Below are 13687 nucleotides of genomic sequence, written 5' to 3'. Positions count from 1 at the left end.
AAATGAATGCAATGCTTAAAAATGCAAGGAAGGCACTGCATGCTGGTTTTTTGGTGATTCGGAATATTAAAATAAGTTGACAGATGCACGCGTATCTCTTCCTCGGGTTTTGCCACCCTGACGGATCGTTGAACTGTCAAATGGGAATCTGTACGTAAACAAAAAGTCTGTCGCTAAGTATTGTAAGAAGTCGAATGATAAAGCTTTAGAGGTATGTGCTTGTCGAAAACTCTTCGTACGAAAACACTATCCACAAAGAAATAGACAGTATGACCAATAAGCGATATCATCATAATTCATTCAACTTGCAGAGTTTGATTCCGGACGCTTTTCTGCCCGACGACAACGCGAGGGCCGCTCTATCGACTGATATAGACAATGTATGCAGATTTAGTGATGAATAGAATCCGGCAATTGTTCCTAACGCTGATCGGTGTGCTTAAGCGAGCCATGTGCTGCTTTTCACGTAGACGGAAACTATCCCATGGCGAGTGTGAGGTGTTGAGCTCGATCAGCATCGATCGCAGCGCGCCGGGAGACGTTCGGAGTAAACACGTTTCCGAAAAAGATTGGAACTCATGGGACGATGCACCGAGTACGGTTGAAGAGCACATTGAGCGGTACCGGGAGACTCTGGCACAGCCACAGCACGTGGCGGAATCCCCGGTAGAGGTGGATTATTTTCAGGATATGGCTCCGCAGATCCTGCGCCAGCCTAAAATCTGCATCGCCGAAGATTCTCAACCGCGTGACTTTAGCCGTCTGACGGCCAATATTGACATTCCTGTGGTGGTAAGGATGCTAAACTACGCCTCTTGAGTGCTTCCTGAATCAATTAATTACCCTGGTTTTCCAGAATGAGCTAGAGGACTGGAACGAGGGCAACCAGACTGGTTGGGATGACGCGGATGAATCCACCACTAAGCAATTGATTCGGGAAACCCGGAAGGAGTTGCGTGCCCAGCGACAGTACAGTCCAAAAAGGATATAGAGGAGTGGTGTTTGCCGCACCCCCCTTTTGTCGAGACAAATCCTAGTCGTAAGGTTCCCTTGAGTTTGTTTTAAACATTTTCGAATCGTTTTGATTGCACAATCCTTACGATTTGATTTTTATGTACTACATTCGTGATTGACGTGAGAGCTTCAAGAGCTACATTGCGCTAATATCAGATGCATTGATAGTGAGTGTTGAAAATAAGAAACCACATGGATCAATGAACAGGCGAACAGGCACCACAGCATATTCAAATGGAAATCGCAATATGCTGATGCCAGTTCCACCATTCCTAGTGATGCCATTGTAAAAGAATTGTCTGCTTAATTTCGTGCTAGTGTCTTTTGAGAATGAAATACAAATTAAACTGCACAGTGCGAATGCACTATATAGGAATCTTCGCAAAGTATGGTTGGTTGGCTTCAACTGGAGAGATTTCAACACGAACTTTCCGGTCCCCTATATTGGGTTCTTATAAAAAATGAACAAGCGCATCCAAAAGAAATCCTCTGACATTGTACGTCACCAAAAGATAATAAACGCATGATCGAAAAATGATTATATTTCATGTAAGGAAGCTGTTGCCGAAACCTTGGGATGACTCGACATTATCCTGCAAAGGACTTTTAGAATATGGGGCGACAAAAGACTGTTGATATAATTTTACTGCAAAAGGCAGCGGATCCAAACGCTAAAGCTATGCGCGAAGTACGTTCGTTTTCACTTCGGTGATCTTGTCAAGCTTACTTCTTCTGTCAAGCCTGGGCCTGGTAGATTAGTTACTTGATCAGCATAATGATACTTTTGTTGCATTTGGATGCTCCAAATTTCAAAACAACAGTGTCATCATAAACGACAAAAGGTGATACTTTTGTCTGTGTTCACCTGTTACTAGAGAGAAGACGTTGCAATTGGTAAGAAGCAACAAAATGCAGAATGTAAGTACGCATGGATGGGACAGAAAGGATGGGACGAAAAGGAGTTAGAAAGAGACAAAGCATGTTGAAATTCAGGCTATGTTTTGTTAAACTATGAACTTTTTTTTTCCAGTAATGTTTCATTAAAAATGTGTATCCAATAAAATGTTATTTATAATGTTTTACTTGCCCTCTTACCCCACTCGTTTCCCACATGTTTCACGGTTTTGCATGTCACTTGCATGTGCGTGTGTGCATGTGTGTGTGCATGTAAGAAAATCTGTGGACCACCACCAGTGTTAACGTGTGTCCTGCTCGCCAGTGTGCAGTCGCTGACTGATGCTTTGCACTCATCTACTCGCTATTTATATTATCTAAATTGTAACAATATTGCCTAGTTATTGTATATCATGTTACACTATCGTCTGTTTGCTTTTCTTCGGCCTTTCGACTAACAACCTTCGGCATTCGGGCTGTTGCTGATGCTGCGTTTCCTTTTCTTCCCTCCAGTACCATTTTGTTTCTTAGATCTTTCACTGCTTCTTTGGTACTCGTGCTGCTCACTTTGGTTCGCTGTTTTTGCGTGTTGGCGTTGCATATAGTAGTAACTTTTGGGTTATCTTTGTCATATTTACCATTTGTCCTAGAGCATATTATGTTGCTATTCTTATCTGCTGTTCTTCATATGTTTATGGTAATTTGCGACCCCCCGGAAAGCGTGTAGCGCTGCATATTTGACTTTTGCATTCAGTTGACTGTCGTTGTGCGGCTCGTGGCTCCATCCGACATGGCAATGTGATTTTTATTACTCCTGCATCTGCATTCATGCAGGGTTCGCTGTGTTCCACAAGGGAGTGTGTGTCGTTCATTTAGTCCATACTTTCATTGGTTGGTGAGGGTCATTTGAAAACATGTGTTCAACTACACTGTGGCGCTTCACGAACCGGGTGTGCCTCATATTTCGTTTTTCTTTTTATGCAAAAAAAAGAAACATCAATTGAAACGTTGTCCTTTGGCCTTTGGGTTGTTCCGTTTTTTTTTGTGTTTGATTTTGTTCGTTCAATAATCGGTGCCTTTATTTAAATATTTATTTAGTAGTTATTGTTTTTTTGTCTCGTTGAGCTGTGATTACGTTATATGGGTTGCGTAGGTTTGCTGCTTGTTTTTACTTAAAATTTCTTGATAATCCTTTCATGCTTTGCTGGGTGCGCCGTATAGTTGAACAGTGGTGACTCCTTCCTCTCACCTCACACTTCGCTAAAACTCAATCTTTATTCTCTCCTTCCGTCCGCTCTGTTTGGCAAATTGTGGAATGTTTAAAAACTCAGCGTGAACGAGTGCAACGAGTTGTAATTCCCTATCAGCCTTTCGCCGTTTTACGCTTACGGAAGTATAGACAAAACTGTAGGTAAGAACTAGGCATATCAGAGCCCTTGACATATCACAAACAGGTGCTACCACAGACCACAGAATCTTCCTGTCTGGGTCGCGCCTGGTCTTGCAAACGAAATGTGTTTTATTACTCAAACATACTAGACGGTAGGCGGTTGAAACGGACACATTGGAGCACAATGCTAACAATCTATGTGGTCAGGATACATAGTCGCTTATAACAAAACATCCTTCCGAAAAAAAACGGTGATCCACACCAACGCGTGGTTAAACGAATCGGTTCGAGCTTTCTATCGGTAGACCCGCACCTACCGATACCTGTCGAATGCCGACTTTCAATACTATAAACATTTTGAGCATGTTGCATATATTTATATATTTTAAACAAATGTATCCGTATCCGGTAGAAATGTTGGCTCTAGTTAGTTTGCAGTATTTGCTCGTTAACGATCGATCTGTTTTCGAGCACGTGGGAATGCAATTTTTTTTGTTTGTTTTTATGCTAAAATCATGTTGTGCATCCTTTCCCAACCACTGAGCCCCCCCTCAGGTGCTCGGCCGGCACACCGTGAAAGCATGCAGCAGCACTGCATCGCAGACTTTTGTGCCTACTTAGAGATTACGTTTTACGATATAAAAAAACCCAACCGTTACAAAACTCCCGCGGGGCGCGTGATACGCCTACCATTGCGGTTACGGTCCTTAAGCCGCTCTGATCCGACCTCACGTCTACGGTACCGTCACACACGCAGGCACTGGCACTGTTGTTGCCGGTTACAGTGCTAACTACTTCAGCTTAACCAAAACAAGGACACCACACAAACACTTACGGGGTAAATATGTGCGGTTCGTTTCACTGCCTACGTTGATTGGCACGAATAGGTTGTTGGTTTTGTGCGTCTGGACTATCCGCGTGTACTAAATGTTGTATCGTTCTTCGATTATTCGCTTCTTGTGTTACTATATATGTTGCGTTTGGCATTTGTTTTTTCTTCTTTGTGCTGTTGGTATACGTGTACCGACCGTACCTACCACGCCCGCCCGCCTGCCGGAAGGAGAGCGCACTTGAGCAAATGTGTTTTGCGTTTTGCGTTTTGCATTTTCTGCATCTAACAACAGATTATGGGTGACGGCGCACGGTTCGCCTGCCGGATAGCCTGCAAAAAGATGGAGAGAGGAATATGAAGATGGCGGCGCTGAAGTACGAACGACTCCTGTCGCGCGGGCACCTATTTGCCCCGGTAGATCTCGATGATGCGGTCCTGGTCCACGTACTCGAAGATGTGGGGAGCATCCATCAGAATGCCGACCGTGCCGGCCGTGGTGACGATGAAGAAGATGTACAGCTGCAACCTGTCGATGACCATGGCGACGTACTTCCAGTCTTCGCGGGTCTGCTCGATATAGAACGGGGGTTGAGATTGTGATTAGCTTGACCAGCTTGGCTTGGCGTGCAGCGGGCAGTACGGTTCACCTGTATGTAGAGGTCCTCGTTGCGCAGGTGCTCGGCGATGAACTCGACCGCCTCCGTCGCTTTGCTGGCTTCGGGCGACAGGAGAATCGAGTCGGAGCTCTCACTCTCCCGCCGGCAGCTGTCGGCGCCGATGCCCAGGTCGCCGCTGTTGAGCTTGCGGTTCATCTTGCAGTTCGGGTGGTGCAGATCGGACAGCTCCATCACCTCCATCTTGGACTGCTTGGCGCCGAGCGCGCTGATGTGCTTCGGGATCTCGGCCGGCGACCCGTACGACGGGTGGGTGTGCGGTTGCGGCGGCACGCTCATGCCCGGCATCTCCATCATCCAGCGGAGGCGCGTCTTGCGCGGGCGCTTCATCAGCAGCATCGCCGGCAGGTAGTGGAGAAACACGGACCGGATCCACATCGGCATCCGGTGGGTGCGCGGCCCACGGAAGTTCCAGTTGATGATGATGACCGTCACCAGGATGGAGACCGTGTTCATGATGAAGGTGAACAGCAGGTACTTGGCGATGAGCGGGAGCACCAGCGAGGTCGGCGGCAGTATCTTCGACACCAGCAGCAGAAACACGACCAGCGAGAGCAGAATGCTGATGCCGAGCGTTACCTTCTCGCCGGCCTCGGCCGGAAGGTAGAAGACCAGCACGCACAGGAACGAGATCAGCACGGTCGGCAGGATCAAGTTGACGGTGTAGAAGAGGGTCTTGCGGCGGATGATGATGTAGAACGTGATGTCCGTCTCGGTCGGGTTGCCCTCGTACACGTTCAGGTACGCCGGCACCTCGATGATGTCCCACGTGCCGGACTTCCAGTAGTCGGACAGGTCGACGAAGTTCTTGTTGTTGTAGAGCGCGAGCGACACCTGGTCCCCGTTGAACGTCCACGAGCCGAACTTCATGATGCAGGTCTGCTGGTCGAACGGGAAGTACGTGACGTCGATCGTGCACGAGCTCTGGTAGATGGCCGGCGGCACCCACAGCACCTCCCCGTTCGGGTAGATCAGCACGTTCGATTTGTAGCGCACCTCGTAGTTCCCATCGGCACTGCTCGTTGGGGGAAGGACCAGAACCAGAACGGGCCGTTGGGTTAGGGTTATCTGGGTGGTCGGCGCACCGAACTTACTTGTTGAACAGCACAATGTCCGGCTTCCACACCTTGTCCGGGGGCAACCGCAGCACGCCGATGCCACCGTAGTCGGCCTCGTCCCACTGGAGCTGGTAGTCGCTCCACACCAACCGCAGCCAGACGTTCGACTTCATGATTTGATTCTTTTCGTTCTGCGGACGCGGAGGTGATGCGTGAGCACCCTGCACCACACAAGGACAAGCCCGACAAGGATACGTACCACGTTGATTAGCTGCACGAACGCTAGCCCGAACCGGACGTCCACCTTCTGGGTCATGTTTTGGACCGGCCGAATCAGCTTGTTGTAGCCACGGAACAGATCTCGCACCAGCCGTTCTTCATCCTCCGAACAGAGGCCTGCGGGAGAGATCGGTCCGGCGTTGGTCTGGAGCCTTCTTGCCTCTTTTTCTTCCCCGTGTACTTACCAATTCCTACGTAGTGCTGTAGCGCTAGTAGCCCGGCCAGGACCAGCACTCGTGAACACATCCTTGGTCGGTACTTTCACTAATCTACCAGCCGTAACAGCGCAGCAACGCCACCACCCTTGCAGACGTTGCTTTAATTGGAGTCCGCGAGTGCCTACACCTGTTTTGCTCTCTCCCACTCTTTTTCTCTCTCTCTCTCTCTCTCTCTCTCTATCGCTGCTCACTTCATCGCCTGTTCAACTGTGTTGATCCCGTTTTTTGGGCGTCATTTTTCGTGGTGTCCTATTTCCGGGGCTTTCCCAGAGAGAAGAAGAAGAAATCGCGCTCAAATCAGGCAAAACCCTTTTGGGGGACTGTGTGAACTGTGTTTCTGTGTGTGAGGGGTGCTGGGTGGGGGTGTGGTCTTAAGGGGTGTGAAAATCACAGGGACGATACAGACCTCCTGCACGAGAGCCTCAGATCCACGTTACGCAGTCACTGTTCGTAGACCACTGTTTGAACGGATGGCATGTGGATTCGGGTGCGGCTGGATGGCGGATGTCCTGGAGGAGGACAGATTGGCACAGACAGACAGCCAGGCCTCGTCTGCTGCTGGGTGCGCCGTGAAGGGTACGCCACCTGCCCAGGAAGCACTGCACGCGCGTTGAGGAATGGGGTGAGAGAGAGAGAGAGAGAGGATGTAGAGACAAAAACCGAGATCAGAGAAAGGAACAGGGGTTCACAACTCACACTGCACTCTCTGTGTGGGGTGACGATGATCGAATGCAGCTGGGCGAACTGCACGCACCTTCTTAATCGCAAGGATAACGCGACGGGTGGGGTGGCGAAGCACAGGACGTGGCACAGGAACTGCGGTTGGGGCCTATCGATTTTCCCGCTACCAACTCCAGTGTCCTCACGGGCCGCCCGATGCACGTGCTTGTGGCGGAGAGCGCATGAGCGGTCAGGACTCCCTCGGGTATCGGGCTTGTTGTGTGCCTGCTCGCCTGCCTCACCAGCGTGGCGTTGGAGATGGCGTCGCTGGGTCCTTCGCTGGGTCGTCCAATTAATCGTATATTATCTGAGGCCACGGGGGCGCGTACAGGCACGCAGATACACAGGACCTCCACGGGGGCGCGTTTGGCCCAACACCACGCAACACTCTCCGAGCCGCCCGAGCGCGCTGAACTACTAACTGCTGACTAGAGCGCCGCCGACGGAATGTAGCATCATCCGAGCCAGGCGTGGCTGGCAGGCGTCCGGAGCAGCGCGCTCTGGAAAGGGCGCATGTCACAGAAAATGGCGATTTCGTCTTTTTTTCAGAGCTACGGGAACGGGGAAAGCGGGGGTCGCTGAGCGGGAGGGCGCTGACCACGTCAACGTTGATTATCCTGAAGCCGAGCCGAGCTGAGTCGAGCCGCTTCCCCGATATCAAGAGCGATTTTTGGGGAAAGTCCTTCCAGTCCCGAGAGGCCCGCGCGGGATGGCAAACCGATGATGGGGTATCAATATTTGATGGCGATTGACGGCACCATAAGAACGGAAAGAGGGGAAACTCTAGAGACCGGAGACCGGAGAAGTTCGCGTAGCGCGTGCCAAGAACGTGGCGAACGTGTTGAGGGAGTGGAGCGAAGGAGTTAAACAATTGGCCGGCCATGACTTTCGATACTCTCCGGACGGTACGGCAACGACTTCGTGCTACAAACACGAAAGCAATCGACATCAAAACCTGGACCAATACTAGCCTGACTACTATCAGTCGTTCAGTCGGCTTCAGATGGTCGGCTCACAGGACTTGATAACCAAAATGCAATCCAGAGAGTGCAGAGGAAAGAATAAAATATAGCCAAAGCAGGAAGAACGGAATACAGGGCGTGGGAAACAAAGGCTAAAAGTAGGACGAACGGATACGAGCTGAGACACAGAAGACATAGACGCCAGACAGCAGCGGTAGAAGGATTGGTTTTTGCGTGTTTTTTTTTCATGGATTTTATTGAATTAGTTTCGTTCGCCAGCGTTTATCGATTTACACACATTCTGTCAGTTGGGTCAGCTTATTTTTCCACTATTGGCGCATTGGGTTCTGTTTTTTTCTTCTTCTTCTCTTGTTAGTTTCTTATTGAAGCCTTCGCTCTTGGTTTGCTTGTTTTTTCTTCTGCTTTTCTTAAACGACATAAAAACAACTTCATTTATATTTTCTTAGTTCTGCGTGTGTTTCTTTCTTTTCGTGTGTGGGGTACACTCCTCTTATTGTGGTTGCTGCTTTGTGGCGTTCACACAGCACAAAAGGGTGTTCATGTTCCAAGCCATAGCAGCTCAGTACGGTCTCCCGGTCCGGATACTGCCAATCCGGTCCGGAGTTTATTTCTTTTTTCTTTTTTTGATCCATTAATACTACTTCAGTGTGACCGGTGCGCCGTTTTATTACCTTCCGCTTTTAATACCGTCGTCGCCCATTCTTTGTTTATGTCCGTTTTACTTGCTTTTCTCGCCGTTGGCCGTCTTTGAGTCTTTTCAACCGCTTATGTGGCGCTTACCTCATCCTTTCTGTTCGATTGGAGTGATTCACAAACGTTAGCTGTGAACGTTGCCTTGCTTTTCTTTTTGTCCTGTATGTCTTTATGCTGGAGCCACGGTTATCCTTGTTCGAGGAATTCAATTCTTTGTCGGCTGCAATTGATTTGGAAATTGGCGCAACTGAAGCAAGCCGCAACACGCATTTTTGTTGATGCAAACCGTACCGAACCGAAACCTTCAAAACAGTCGCACGTAAAATGGTTGTTGTCTTAAGGGTTGAAAGTTTTATCATTTCATTCTCTCTCTCTTGTTTTTAACCACTGTCGGTCGGTCGATTACCATGCATTTTCCTCTTTCCTCATTTGGTCACTGTTACTCTCACGGATCAAGTGTTTTTGTTTTTGTTTTGAATATGCAAAAAGGATTTCAACGTTTGTGCTGGTCCAGCATCGGCATCTTCCACTTCCACATTTCTCGTTCGTATGTTCCTCTGATTTGTCTGCTTGACGTCTGAGCAGCGGCCCCCAGATCCTTGCATTATCTATTCATTGTTTTACTGGGTTTTTTTTTGTTCTTCAAAGTTTGCTTACGCTAATGCGTGTGTGTTGACATCGTTGTGTAGGTTTGATTTGTCTTACGGTTAAATTGTTTTATTCTTTCTATCTTGTCCAAACGCTTCGTTGTCATCCGGTGGAGCACCGGAATTCGGTCCGGAATGGAAAACGAAACACATGCCAGTCCCTTCCGGATTCGGTCTTCCTGTTCCTGTATCGCAGCAAGCTCCTGCCCTTTTCGCAAACCAAGCATAACCTCTCCTAGTGCTTGCGCCCGTGATTCGGCGGCCTTTTCGGAAGTGACGCCGGTTGACGATTGGGGTTTAAACATGCTCTGTTGTTGTTTTTTTTTTTTCAAATAAACTTACGTTATAAAATTTTGCTAAGCGAGTATAGCTACACCTAGGCACACTATCGCGGGTTCTGGGTTGTTGTGCAAAGCAATTCCGCCGATCCGTCTGCATCCGAGCCCGAGATGAAGTACAAAAAATGCGCCGTTTAAAGGCTCCCCAACCGATACCGATACGTTTCCAAATTTCTTCCAGGACAATCGTTACTCTACTGTCTCCGCGCTGCCCTGCTCCTGCGGACATCTAGTAACCCCTTTTGCGGTTTTTTTTCTTGTTTTGTTCTGCTAAACCTATGTTCAGCTATGCCGGCCCGCACTGCCAACGCTAGCCCTAGCCCGGCCCCTGGCGTGCCTTACACACGATTGGGTTAAAAATACTGGCCAATGTAACATGCAATTTAATGTGTGTGTGGAGCCTGCCTGCCGCAGGATTATGCTTCCGGTCAGGCTCAGGCCGGCCAAACGGTCCGGAGTTGGCCTGATCGGCCTGATTCAGCTGCAGCGGAAACCCAAAATCACCGGCTCGAATGTTGATTGGCTCGCTCTCTTCGCACATTAACATTCATTCTGTGATATATGTGTGTGTGCGTGTGTGTGTGTGCATGAAAATTCCCCAAAACAATTCTCAACCCCCTGTCCCCATATCAACGCAAAGACAACGAAACAATCAATGAAAAGTCATCACAAACAAGCGTACGACGTTTTGGTTTTTTTTGTTTTTCTTTTTTCATGTTTTTCACTCTCCGATGTTCTTCATTTCCAATCCACTATTTTCAGTTCGCATTTTCTTTACCCCACTCGCTCAGCTTCGTTCCATTGTTTTTTCTTGTGGTTAGCTGTTTCTCGCATTGGTTTGGATCTCTGTATTCGGATACGCGGTTGTAATATTTCATTTCACTTCTCTTCTAGTGCTTTTTGTGTGAACACTTTCAATCTTATGGTTCATGGCGTTTGTTTCTATCTCTCTCTCTCTCTTTTTCTCTCTCTCTCTCTTTCTCTTTCTTTCTCCCTCTCTTTCTCTTTTTTCTATTGTTCTCTGGCGCAGTTTAACGTATTGTTTTGTTCGAGTTCCAGATCAGTTTGTTTGCTTTGGAGCGTGGAGTGAGTGTGTTTCCCAAAAGTTTCCCAACCAATGGAATCGGTTAGCGGTGCTCTCTGTCTTGTTCTATTGTTTTAAAGGGGCGAACGGGACGGGAAAAAGGATCTCGCTTGCGCTCGAGCTGGGGGACAAAGGGGAAGAGCCGGACCAATAGAGTGTGCCAATGTGTTCGTCGGTGAAACTGCGGTTACTGAGGGATAATGTTGGGGTGCGGAACAAATACGTGTACTGGTGTGCGTCTGTGTGTAGGTAAATACGCTCGTAGGACGATTGAATTGGTTGGTGAATCAAAAGGAATAAACGAATGTGTAAGGAAATGAATTTACATATGCTTGCTGGTTGCTGTATGCCAAGAGTAACATTTGCGTAAGATGCGGACAATGCGGGCGGGACCACACGTGAATGAAAATCAATCCCTGATCCCTGAGACCAGGGGGCTTAAATTATGCACTGCGCTAATTATCGATAGGAAAGTAAAGGTTTTTTTTACGGGCGGGTAAGAACGGTTACAAATATGGCGGGTCGAAGGTCGACGAGGTGGACAGGGGTTCTGTTGGTTTCCCCGCCTCTTGCCGCGTGTTGTGCGCTGTGGGCCTCATCGCTCCAAGTCATACGGCTATCGGTTATCAATAATCATATCAAGTTTCATTTATCAGTATATTCTAATGGAATAAAATTTTGACTAATACGCCAGAAAATATCTTGAGTAAGACCGCTGCTGCTGCTGCTGCTGCCGCCGCTGCCGTCGCACACCACCACTCTAACTCTCGTCTTAGGTTGTCGCGGCTGCCGATTCCGGTTTAATTAATTAAGTAAAGACCACACCACGGCACCCTGTTAATCCGTTTCGAAGGAAGCATGGGCCTTCCTTTCTCATTCTCTCTCTCTCGCTCTTTCTCTCTCTCTCTCAGGGCAGGGTGTCAAAGGATAAGTTTGAAAAGCCCAGAGTTGAAAAGCCGCAGCTTGGGTTTTCGCGCTTTCATTTTCCGTTCCGTGGGCTGGCTGTGCAGCAACACCACAGCAACAAACATCAACTCTGATCGGCCCATCGGATCGGGCCACACGGTTGCTTGTGCCTCACATTCATTCGTTTTTGTTTGTTTTTGGTTTGGTTTGTTACAACTTTGCCGTATTATAAAATATATTGATATAATATATGTATATGTGTGTATATTCTCAAATATAGGTTAAGTTGTAAATTGATTAAATTGATTATTTTAAGCACAATTAGATTTCATTTATTTGAAATTTTAAACTTATTTCAGCTAAATATCAATTTAGATTATTTGCGTTTCCGCCATCCCAGAATTGCAGACAAAATCAAAAAAGAGCTGAACAATCGACGGTCAAAGAAGACGAAAAACATTGAAAAAGTGAAAACCTCACATAGTAAAATTTGACTACAAGATATCGTTTCCTCTACTCTCTCGCTCTCGCTCTCTCTCGCTCTCTCTCGCTCTTTTTTTTCTCTCGCAACACTTCCACTCTCCGTTTCGCTCCGCCTTCGCTGTTGGGGGTTTGCCCGACTAAAAGTCCACTCTCGATCAATTCTGGCGTTCTATCTCGGCGTGGCTAACGAAGCTGGTTTCCAACATCGAAACCGGCCCGTCGGCCACCATCAAGTTCCTCGCAACGACTGGTGTTATGAAAGGGCAAGCTAAAGCCTTCCGCTACGTACCTTCCGTACAATGAGACAGTGGAAGGACACAGTTAATGTACAGCATAGTAAGTGGGTTCGCTGGCGAAAACCCCTAAAATGGATTAGTCTAAACAAAAGTACGGAATGTGAACTCATGGAACAAAAGGTCACCTTGAAATCGCATTGCTCGCCAAATGGAAACCGCAAACCGCGGCGACAGCGCGGTCGACTTTGAATTGCACGTTCGATGACTAGTGTCTGGTATACACCGTGTCTGGAATCATTGTAAAATAGCCAGCAGTAGAGAGTAAGAGATCGCTTGCGTCTTGTAAATACGTACGTAAGTAATATAGTGGGTAAACTGAGAAATACTCAAGCGAACGACTAAAATTAGTTGGTCGGGATCGCTACCGCTGTCGGGAAGCAAGCCCTCACACCCCTCCCCCCGCACCGCTTTCCAAGGACTCTCGAGTCGGAGCCGAACACAAGCTTCGCAGCCGGCCAAAAAAAAAACACCGCTCCTTGCACCGCTGGGCTGTCCTAGCTGCATCACCACCACCATCTCCACCTCACCCAGCACCGCACCGCACACCACGTACACCCAGTAGACACCGGGGTAGACCCGGTTCCCCGCTTGATGCTGATGTCCTTTTTTTTTTCTTCCTTTTTGTCTAAGTTACATAATAATTCATAGGATGCCGCGCCCAATCAGGAATGCCACCCGGGTCCGGGCCTCAATTTTAATATTATTGCACATACACACACACGCACGCATATACATTTGCCTAATCCTTCCGTTTTCCGAAACAACCAGCCCACCCACACCCACCCATCTGGTCCGCCCGCCTTCCACCGTCCATCCACGCGCGGCGGCATAATTATTTCACTAACCTAACCGTGTGTCACCAGGTGTGCCAGGACCACTCACTCGGGCGGTCTCTCGACGTCCAATCCGTCGAGGGGGGGGGCAAGGCGGAGAATCCCCGCCCGCCCCCCCCCCCTCTTTTTTTCCGCGAACTACTTTTATATTTGAGCGTTTTTGGGGCTGAAAATGAGTCTAATCGTTAATTTCACTAGTTGACCTTGCGGCGGGAAACCGGAAACCGGTGTCGGCCGAGACGGGGGTTACGAGTCGGTGATGGTGGTGGTGGTGGTGCCGGAAGTGTAGCAAGCTGCGGTGCACCGACTGACAACGGTTTCAACGTCGCTCCCAAAAAAAAAAAT

The 13687-nt window shown here is 48.4% G+C and overlaps 2 protein-coding genes across 4 annotated transcripts; one reads left to right on the top strand and one right to left on the bottom strand.

Annotated features, from left to right (window-relative positions):
- Window positions 1-172: 172 nt before the first annotated feature.
- On the top strand, window positions 173-1702 carry LOC131213658 (uncharacterized). The gene is made up of 3 exons (XM_058207743.1): window positions 173-211; window positions 312-792; window positions 857-1702. Exons 2-3 carry the CDS (start codon window positions 379-381, stop codon window positions 989-991), a joined length of 549 nt encoding a protein of 182 aa, XP_058063726.1. The 5' UTR covers window positions 173-211; window positions 312-378; the 3' UTR covers window positions 992-1702.
- Window positions 1703-2078: 376 nt separating this feature from the next.
- On the bottom strand, window positions 2079-7211 carry LOC131213765 (acetylcholine receptor subunit beta-like 1). Of its 3 annotated transcripts, XM_058207882.1 has the most exons (8): window positions 7056-7136; window positions 6766-6958; window positions 6327-6620; window positions 6122-6258; window positions 5899-6053; window positions 4778-5819; window positions 4533-4697; window positions 2079-4460 (listed from the first exon to the last, which is right to left on the bottom strand). In XM_058207882.1, exons 3-7 carry the CDS (start codon window positions 6385-6387, stop codon window positions 4533-4535), a joined length of 1560 nt encoding a protein of 519 aa, XP_058063865.1. In that variant the 5' UTR covers window positions 6388-6620; window positions 6766-6958; window positions 7056-7136; the 3' UTR covers window positions 2079-4460. The 3 variants fall into 3 exon arrangements, with proteins under 3 accessions (XP_058063865.1, XP_058063864.1, XP_058063866.1); XM_058207881.1 differs by having other exon boundaries at window positions 2079-4697; window positions 7114-7211; XM_058207883.1 differs by lacking the exon at window positions 7056-7136 and having other exon boundaries at window positions 2079-4697; window positions 6327-6608; window positions 6766-6783.
- Between the last annotated feature and the right edge of the window lie 6476 nt (window positions 7212-13687).

Source organism: Anopheles bellator, chromosome X, assembly GCF_943735745.2.
Source record: "Anopheles bellator chromosome X, idAnoBellAS_SP24_06.2, whole genome shotgun sequence".
Taxonomy (NCBI): Eukaryota; Metazoa; Arthropoda; class Insecta; order Diptera; family Culicidae; genus Anopheles; species Anopheles bellator.
This window is presented reverse-complemented; position numbering and strand designations above follow the sequence as displayed.

Coding starts and splice junctions, on each gene's coding strand:
- LOC131213658 (XM_058207743.1), top strand. CDS start 379: ATGTATGCAGATTTAGTGATGAATAGAATCCGGCAATTGTTCCTAACG. Junction 793..856: donor ATATTGACATTCCTGTGGTG/GTAAGGATGCTA, acceptor CTGGTTTTCCAG/AATGAGCTAGAGGACTGGAA.
- LOC131213765 (XM_058207881.1), bottom strand. CDS start 6,387: ATGTGTTCACGAGTGCTGGTCCTGGCCGGGCTACTAGCGCTACAGCAC. Junction 6,054..6,121: donor TCGTGCAGCTAATCAACGTG/GTACGTATCCTT, acceptor CCGCGTCCGCAG/AACGAAAAGAATCAAATCAT. Junction 4,698..4,777: donor ACGAGGACCTCTACATACAG/GTGAACCGTACT, acceptor TATATCGAGCAG/ACCCGCGAAGACTGGAAGTA.